This window comes from Uloborus diversus, chromosome 4 (assembly GCF_026930045.1).
Source record: "Uloborus diversus isolate 005 chromosome 4, Udiv.v.3.1, whole genome shotgun sequence".
Lineage (NCBI taxonomy): Eukaryota > Metazoa > Arthropoda > Arachnida > Araneae > Uloboridae > Uloborus > Uloborus diversus.
The window spans coordinates 1,566,707-1,576,648 of NC_072734.1; the positions used below are offsets into that span (position 1 = coordinate 1,566,707).

A 9,942-nucleotide genomic window follows, 5' to 3' on the forward strand; every position below is an offset into this window, starting at 1 on the left:
AGTGGACCTACTGGAGAGATAAATATCACTAAATGTGATCATTAAACTTGCAAAAAAGAAACTTTTTCAGTATAGTCTTCAAACAATGATGACACCTACACAATTGTTTTGAAACATGTAGAACATCTTCTAAGGGTTACCTAGTTTTCACTCACCAACCGTTTGTTTCCTTTTATTCCAACTGACCTTACCATATGTACTAAAAAAATACTGCCCCCCCCCCCCCTCTGCCCATTATCAATCTTCTAAGCAATAAACTGATTTATCTAGGTATCGTAATTGGTTTATAACATTTCAATTTTCATTTAATTCAGCTTTTTATCATTACAGAATAATCAAAATTATTTGGAGGTATGTCAAGTATTGTTCTCAAAAAGTTACTTTTTTTTTCACTTACAATGCTGGAATTTAAAGCTTATGCTAAAATGCTACAAATCTTGTAAGGAACATTACAATTGTGAGGATTTTATAAAGACTGAATCTTTTTTTTTTTTTTTCCATTAGTAGAAAAGTTTAGTGACATCAACAAGTCTTAACGTGTAGAACCCTTGATTATTTCAAAAGTTCTGGCTCACTTTTTTCTGGGTTGATATTTTTTTTTTGCAAAAAGATGTTTTTTCTGTACAACTATGGGGCCATTCCATGGAAAATGGTAATTTTCTCCTTCATGTGATGCTTCATATATTTTATTAAAAAAATAATAATTTAAAAGGTTAATGAACAAAATTTTGTTGCTTAAGAAATCACAAACGCATGTGTGACTTCTTAAACAAAAACTTTCTTCAAAAGTTATTTCTTTTTTATGAAATTTAGGAACCGTCACATGCAGGTTAAAATGACCATTTTCAAATTAATGGACATATATTTTTTTTCAGTGGTTTAAATAATTATTTCTAAACTAATGAGATATGTTTTCTTTTATGTTGGAACCATAGCTTTCAAAATCTACAATTTGTTTTGTCATTGCTGTATAAATAGAGCAAAAATATTAGCTTATTCATAAGCAAGTTACCAAAGGTTGACTTTGGATGTCCCGCTTGTGACACATGTAAATAAATTTTATTTTAAATAACAAAATTGTTTAATAAAATTGTAATTGTGCCAGTATCTTTGTATCAAATGTAAAGATTAAAAAAATTGCTTACCCCTGTTTCATTAAAATATTAAGAGATATAGCAAAATGTTAATGAAAATTTAGCATATTTTTGTCCGTTAGTTTTGACGGTGGACTGGTTTGTACTGTGTCACGGTTTTAATAACCTATTAGATTTTAGACATTGAATTTACCTTCATTATTATTTTATTTATTTATTAACTTATTATTTCATTTCGTTTAGGAGGATATCAAAATTATTATCAAGATAGAAATGGCTACAATCCAAACTACCGCAGAGGTGGTAACAATCGAGGTATGTATTAAAAATATTAATTGTCGCTGTAATCTTTTTATTTGATGCAATGTTACTGTGTTTCATTATCAAAGTGCCTGTAAACTTAAGAAAAATTTGATAAAGCGATGAATCTGAAATCTTTTCTAAACATTTAAGAAAATGAAAATTGAAATGATATGAAACTTTATATGATTTAAATATCTCCAGGCTTCAAACTTCGGGAAAAAAATGGATCAAATTTGGTTTGATCAGTTTGGTGAAGAGTGACTAATATTTTTCATGTGTTAGTCTTTTTATTTATAAGGCACATTTGTATATGAAAAATGGCACTGATCTGGAATTTCATGAAGAATTCAATTGGAACTAAATATTATGTTATGATAATATACAATTGAATCATCAAGTTTAAAAAGGGAATGAAGACCAAAAAATGTCAAAATGAAATTTTGAACTCTTAATTATCCCCAAGTGTTGCTCTGCATGTGAATGGTAAAAAATAAACAAAACACCAGTCCCTAAAGGCAGATATAGCACCTAGGATTCAGCGTAAGGTTTAAAAAGTAATAATCCCCGGACTTAATTCCTTCTTCAACATTGTAAGTGAATACTATAGGTGACAAAAAAAGAAGAAACAGAACAGAACACACCTGAGGAATACAATGAACTGATCCGAGTTGCAAAAAAATACCACTTACTCCGTGACAAACATTTTTGACTTAAAAACTAGTGCCCCAAGTACTTCAAAAATAATGCACAATCAATAATGAGAAATTTTCTGTTTCAAAACACTGACATCTGCAACATGCTTTTTCAAGTGCAGATTACGTAATTGCCTGCAATTATACTGATGGCCTCATCGAAAATATATTTCTGCTGCAAAACCAAGAGTTATTTTAACATTCTCTATAGACCATGCCAAACTGGCAATCAATAGCAAAAAGTTGGAAAATCTCAATTAACCAAATACATTTCTCATAACAAGAAATCATTCTAAGAGTTAATAATAGCTTGGTCTACAACTTCTCATAATGATGAAGATCAATCAGAGAATGATTGACTTTGTGCATTTTCATTACATTCATTTAATTTTATAGTTTTGTCTTAGTATTTTTATTTTTCTTATTAATTTATACCGTAATCAAAACGAAAATATGTTTTAATTTACTATTTAAAAGTTATTTACTTGTTTTGCCCTGTTGAAACTTTACCAGTTTTAAGAAAGAAAATTCCAACAATTTTATTAAATTCCTATTCTGTGTTCTAAATAAGGTTCTAAAGTCTCAGTAAAAAATTTGGTGGTCATTCAATTAAAACTACCACTTATACAAATTATTTCAACTTTTCAAACATTTGATTTTTTTCCCTTCTTAAACCTGGCAATTCAATTGTAAAGCAGAATTTGAAATTTTCAGGAAATGTTTGAAGTGTCAGTCAAAACCCTTTACACTGTCAATACTGCTTGATATTAGAACAAGACTGCTATGTTGGAAGGTAAAGTGCTGTATCTGCAGAAACGAGTTTTGGGGGTATTCGAAGAATCTAGTTTTGGATTCGGTACTAACAATAGGGAAATGTTAGAATTCCATGTTTTTCTCATGCTTTTATTTTGAGTGAAACTCAATAAGCAAGCTTGCACAATAAAGCTCAAGTTCAATAAATGTCAAAAATGCTAAACAGTATTTGTATACACAGTCGTCCCTCGCTACTTTGCGCTTCGACTTTTGCGGCTTTACTGCATCGCGTTTTTTTCTAGTTTTTTTTTTTTTTTTTCAAATATAGTAATTAACCTTTTTTATGCGCTCGTGTAAACTTTTTACTACAAAAGAATAACAAAGTATGTCTTTTAAGTAAGGTGAGCTCTTTTGAGGGGCTGTCGTTGAACTAGTTGAGGGAGTAGAGGTACAAAATCTCCGAAGAAAGTGAAGGGAATCGCTATCTTATTTTAACCGTTAAGCACTAACTGAAAAGTATAAATCACTGTATTATTACTAGGGGATAAATACATCTGTAGTGTATATGATGTTCAACAATGTACTAGCTTTTTAAGTTGTATATGTAATACTTTCAATGAGGATGAATGTTGAGGAAAAACGGGGGCACATACGGTCACTAACTGGTAATTAATTCATCATCAAACAAGTTGAGCTATTTTCATAGCTTAGTAGTAGTGTGTAAGAACTACAAGTGTGTGTATAGTTTATTTCTAAATTATTAACAACATGATATCTTTTTAGTCTAGTGTATTATTTTGTGCAATATATTGAAATCTACAAATTTAATGATGGCTAAGGGTGTTGTTTCATGTCTCTCTAGGGTGCTCTATCTTAAAAACCTATTTAAATAGTTGTAAGTAAGTTTTATGTACTCTAAATAAGGAAAATATTCGGTTTATAAATACAAAATCCTACTTCACGGAAATTCAGTTATCGCGGTAAAGTCTGGAACGAATTAACCGCGATAAACGAGAGTTGACTGTACTGCTCTTTTTACCTTTCCGCTGCAGAATACTGCCATGCTGAGCACAAAAGTTTTATCTGCACTTTTTATTAAAATTTAGTTACGATCACCAGGTTATTCTTTGCTACGTATTTTACCCAAATAAGTGTTTTATGGTCTTTTAAGAGTGAGATATTTTTTTAAAAATTCTGTAAAAGTTGCATCTTAATCAAATACATGGTGGCACAAAACTTAAATGACTTTTTCTCATTTTGAACTTAGATGCAAATGCGACTTTTGTGCTTAGCATGACAGAATAGACCTCTGGTCACAGTGCTTGGTTTCAAGTGCTTGAAAAATGTTAAAATGTATATCTAGTCCTTGAATTTTATTTTTTTAAAAGGAGAGGTTTGAAAAAAAAAAACTTCACTCTAAAAATCCTTTTTTTTTTCCTCAGAATAATCGAACTATTTTGGAAAAAGTCTTAAAAATAAAAAATATTTTAAAAAACTGACGTCAAAGTTAATGAAATGGAGGAATCTGGATTTAAATATCCTCTAAACTGAAATTTTGTAATTAGTACTCATTTGATAAACAATCTTATTATTGAAAACTTGCCAACATCTAGCTCATGCTTTGCCAAAAATTGCATGTAGTGTTTGAGATTTAACTCTTTTTGCACCTTGCAAGTTTTTCAATTACAGTCAAACCTCCATATATCGAACTTCCACATATCAAAATTTTCTATATATCGAAAAAATCTCTTTATATCTAAATTTTTTTCGAGACACTCGTAGATTTTTTTTTCCACTTTAGACTGTTTGTCTCATGAAAAATGAAGATTAGGGGAGAAAATTACGTTTACTAAATGTTGCTATGGAACTCATGAGGAATCTGGGGTTGAAGGGTGTGTAGTTAAGTTGTTGTTCCGCTCTGGAGTTCTTACATTCCCTCAAGTTTATTTCAAATCTTAGTTGTAACCAGTAACACTGTAAAATCAGTTTCAAGTTATCCCTTTTGTCTGTTGATTATCATTCCTAGTCTTCTTAGCTTCAGTAAAAAGCATTCAAGTTAAGTAGATTGATTTTTTACTTTTCTCTTGATCACATTGTTAAAACGAAAATCCCCTAATGTTGCGATAAAGTTGAACTGCCAATGAAGATGTATGTTGGCGTAAAAATGTAATTTCTGTTAATTCTTTAATCACTAACTTTCATTTAATCCGATGCTAGTATAAATTATAAATTGGGTTTCATACACGAAAATTTGCTTTTATTTTAATGTTTTAGGATACTTTTATGATAAAATAAGATCGTTCCCATATATCGAAATTTCTACATATCATAATTTTTTTCCCAGCAATTTACTACTTTGATATATGGAGGTCCGACTGTATTTTGAAAAATGGGAGCTATTGTAATATATGCTACGATAAATCTGCTCATTTTATTTTAATAGTTTTCTTAATTAAAATTACTAAGTGATTGACTACAAACAAATTTGCAGCTTCTAATAGCTACCCTTGAATCACATGTGATTAAAAACAATGTGTTAAATTGAGAAATAGTTCATATGTGCAATCACAGCAATATTTAAAGATTAATTTTTTAATATTGCACATCTATTGTTATTTTATGTCAGCTGTACTCAATCTGATCCTTACAGCCCACTTTTAAAAATTGATTTTGAAGCTTTTATTATGTGGTGTAAAATGTTTTTTCTAACGCTCAAACTTTTGTATGAACTTGACCGAAATTACACCTATTATTTTGTTATAACAAAAACTGCTCAAGCTTTCAAATAGTCCTTGCTGGTTCGGAAAAAAGCTCTTTTTATCCTTAAAACATTCTTAAATACTCTTTGAAAAATTTTTCAATTTTGTGTATGAACCATGATTAAAATTAGTTGTTTGATACTGTATTTCTTGTTGTTTATTAATTAAATATACAGTTTTTGCTGTATTCAAATTATAAAAGAAAATATGATACTGTATCTTTTGTACCGTTGATGAGAGGGCACTTGCATTAATAGCATGTTGAGACAACTGTTGTCCCAGCCCCAAAATAATTAAATTTTAAAAAGGTTTTAAAATTTCCATTGAAAAAATAATGCATTTTATTGGAACTTAAAAGTTATAAGTACTTGAGAAATCATTAAACCACTATCCCATTTTTATTGGCATAGAGAGTGAAAGTTAAATATATGGTATTGCATAAAACTGAAAAATATTTTATTCCATCATTATTAAACAAACATTTTTGTAATGCATCATAATCTATTCTAAATTCTGCTAAATCTTGTCTGCTCCTTAGGTCCAAGGCCGAACGGCAACAATCGGGGCCGCGGTAACTATAACAACAGAACACAAGGATCACAACAACAACAACAGCAGCAGCAGCAAACGCAACAGTAAAGACGAACATCCTTACATAATGTATCATTCGACATGTGATTTCATCTCGGACTTGGCAGTGGCAGTGGAATCCTTTTTTTCTCAATGGGAATTGCTTTGAATTTTTGCTAAAAAAAATTTGAGATGCAAGATGTGGCCTTCTGATGAGTCTCCACCTGGTATCCTAATCTCACTTCACCCCAGTCCAATTCACTTCACTCCCGTGAATCAGTGCTCGAGTTCACTCAGTAACAAAAACTCATCTCCGTTGGCTCAGAAGGAAACTTGTAAACTGGTTTAACAGATGGAATTTCTTCTACGGACCTTCCGGGTGAATGGAAGCTATTATTCTCTTGGAAGGAAGCTGTCAAACTGATTCAGCAGATGGGTCTCTTTCACAGACCTTCCATGTGAATGGAGGCTTCTACTCACTCAGAAGGAAATTTACTAACTGGTTCACCGGGTAAAATCTCTTCTATAGATCATCCAAGTGAACGGAGGCTTCTACTCACTCAGAAGGAAACTGGTTCACCAGGTGAAATCTCTTCTGCAGACCATGTGAGTAAGGAGAGGCTATTATTCACTAGTAAGGACACTGGCAAACTGATTGAGCCGGCAAAATCTCTTCCATGGACCTTCCAAGTGAACGAAGGCTGCTCTTCACATGGGTGGGAGTTGGCTAACTGGTTCAACAAGTGGAATCTCGTCTGTGGATCTTCCTGGTGAATAGGAGCTATTCACTCAAAGAAGCTGGCGAATTAGTTCACCAGGTGAAATCCCCCCATAAACCTTCAGAACGGAAGCTACCATTCATTCGGAAAAAAAGCTGGCGAACAGATTCAGCTGGTGGAATCTCTTCCAGAGATCATCTGAGGGAACGGAAGCTACTATTCACTTAGAAGGAAACTAGCAAACTGGTTCAGTGGGTAGAATCTCTTCTGCGGATCATCCGAGTGAACAGAGGCTACTATTCACTCGAAAGGAAACTGGCAAATTGTTACCCCTCTCTTCCATGGAACTTCAAGTGGTCAGAGATTGCTGTTTTGTAACCTAGTGAACTGAGGCAAGGATTCACTCGGAGTGAAACCAGGTTAGGGCCCCTGTTCAAGACGCTTCCACCCATCTGATGCTGACACAGTATTGTTCCGTGCCACGTGTACTTTGCCTCGTTAATTCCGCATTGGAGCCGGGACCAGCGATACTGTGCAAAGCCCTTCATTGGACACAGAAGTGTTGTAAATCTTTGTCATATATGTGAATTTGTATTAGTGCTTGTGGTGTGGACTTTCAAAAGGCTGCCATTGTAACCCATGTATATCAAAATGTAGAATTACGAAATGTGATAATCAGCCCCACGCTTATGTTGTTTAATGGATTACGTTCTGAAACTCGTTTTTTAGTGCTTTTATCTCCCCCTTCCCCGTAAAGGCAAAAAATGTATTTTGTTCCTAATTGCCTTCTCTATTTTCAATGTACAGAGACTGTGGGTGTATCTGTGGTGCACTCCTTCATTTCTACCGTTTGGAAATTGTTATTAATGTAACTCCTAGACCGATGCCAAAAAAAAGAGGTTAAAAACAAAAATGTACCTGCGCAATCTGCATTTTCTTCTACTCTCTCACAAACCACCGTTTTGTAGTTAGTGAATGCATATTCTGTCAGGTTGTTTGGGGTGAAAAATTTTTTTGTAAAAATCCAAAGAGGTTTGGATAAAATTAGTCCCTTATTGATATCAGAGGCTTAATGACTGATGTTAATAAAGTGTTTTATGAAAAAAAAGTTAGTCATTTTCATGTATATTACACAATATTTACATATTTCGTAAAGTACCAGCTTTTTTCCATGGATTCTAAATGCATCAATATTTCTGAAATTTTGGTTGTGTGTGTGTGCATTCCCCCCTCCCCCCTCTTAAAAACCCTAAAAGTATCCAATTTTTAAATTGCTTATAATATTGCATGTAAAAATACGTCCATAACTTAAAAAATATAAATTTTAGCTGTTCTTGCTCTTTTATGCTTATGCGAGTTTAAAATAGTGGGACTGATTCCGGAGGGAAATTTAATAATCTGGGAAAAAGGTAGAAGTCTGGAAAGCCGAGTTGCTCCGAATGAAGGATTATGTTCCCCCTCCCCCATCGTCAATCAGGTGAATATCATAGCCTTAACAATGCTTCAGTTCTAAAAAGGTTACTCAGAAAGTCTTTGAAAATGGAAATGAACAATGTAATTGAAAAATAGTAATCCTCATTATTGAATAAATACTCATGAATGCATAGTTCGTACAGATGTCATTACGAAGTACTTCAAAGTTGATGTTTCAAAAAGCCACATGAATTGTCCATTATATAGACTTCCAACACTCAAACTCACATTTTATGCCTTACTTTATGTTTTGCTAAATTAAGAAAAATAAAGGGAATATATTAGAGAGGATGGTTCAAGCTAAAATTCTTCCAGTATATTACTATCCACAAGTCTAAAAATATTTAGGGATGTCCTGTTATCTAGGAGAAGCATTTTTTACATGTATTTTTGAACCACCCTAGGATATAAGACCAGATTTCTCTGAAACTACAAACTAAATACAATGGAACCCCCGGTTTTACATTGTCAGTTTCCCAAGTTATCCTGCTTCCTGCTTCCACAGTCATTTTCTGCTGCCCAGTTCAAATTGCTATACTCTGATAATGTTTCCATATTCCAAATTTTATGTTCCTTTTTTTTCCAAAAAATTTGCTTTGTACGTTTTTCTATTCAAACAAATCAAAATCATTTTCATCCTCAAGGCTCACACTAACTTTTTTGTGTGTAGAGGAAAGGGGATTTCTCCCCCCCCCCCCCCCCCGAAACTTGGAAGCACTCTGACACATTTAAAATTAATCTGAATATTGATTAGGACTAGCATATGATTTTATTAATGAAATTACCATTAAAGATGTCAGATTTACACGTTTAGAGATGTGCAGCTCCTATCCCATTCCTATTCAGAGTCACAACTGACTACAGCTGTATTTATGTCGAGGACTGCATATTAAGTGCCTTGCCCCCATTATTTTATATACCGATAGATGGCAGCACCGTCACCGGATCGAAAATTTTGGTGCTAGCACCCCCAGAGGTATCGTTTCACTTGGAGGACATTGGGACTACGGGCATATTTAACGTCGCCCAGTCCCCGTTAATGACGACGGTGGGTCTTCGACCATCGAGGTTCGAACTCAGGACCCTCCGACCCCGAATCCGACACTCTACCGATCGGGCTACCACGGCCTTGTTGTGTAGCTCTAAAACTTATTTTTAAGCCCATTTTGCGTAAAATATGCCCCAAAATATCTGTTTTTTCTTTTTTTTTTAAGGTCAGGGTTGAAGTGTGCTATCTTTTCGCATCCTTAATAGAAATTGAAACATTTGGTGGTGTTTTTTGCTCAAATAAGTGATAGTTGAAGTGAATATACAAAATGTTCGCTCTTTAGGTGAAGTGTTACATACATTTTTTTAGTATTACAGTGTAACCTGTGTAAGTTGTCCACTTGCAGTGCACTATTTTAGTGGTCAACTTATAGAGGTTGAATTATATGATAAGATCTAATTCTGTGCCTGAAAATAGCGGTCAACTTAGACAGGTGGTCAACTTTACAAGTTTTACTGTCACACGGCAGTGTGTCAGCCAAGTTCGGAAATCAGGCGACACATCTGCCAGTGTGTATCTTACACGAACCAT

At 33.4% G+C, this 9,942-nt stretch overlaps 1 protein-coding gene across 1 annotated transcript in view; it reads left to right on the forward strand.

Annotated features, from left to right (window-relative positions):
* Positions 1-7,984, forward strand: part of LOC129219788 (caprin-1-like) — a 54,135-nt gene extending 46,151 nt beyond the window's left edge. Inside the window, exons 11-12 of the mRNA XM_054854087.1 lie at positions 1,338-1,409; positions 6,140-7,984. Coding sequence (XP_054710062.1) covers positions 1,338-1,409; positions 6,140-6,240 — 173 coding nt within the window. The 3' untranslated portion in view covers positions 6,241-7,984. The remainder of the gene's footprint in view (positions 1-1,337; positions 1,410-6,139) is intronic.
* The last annotated feature ends 1,958 nt before the right edge of the window (positions 7,985-9,942 follow it).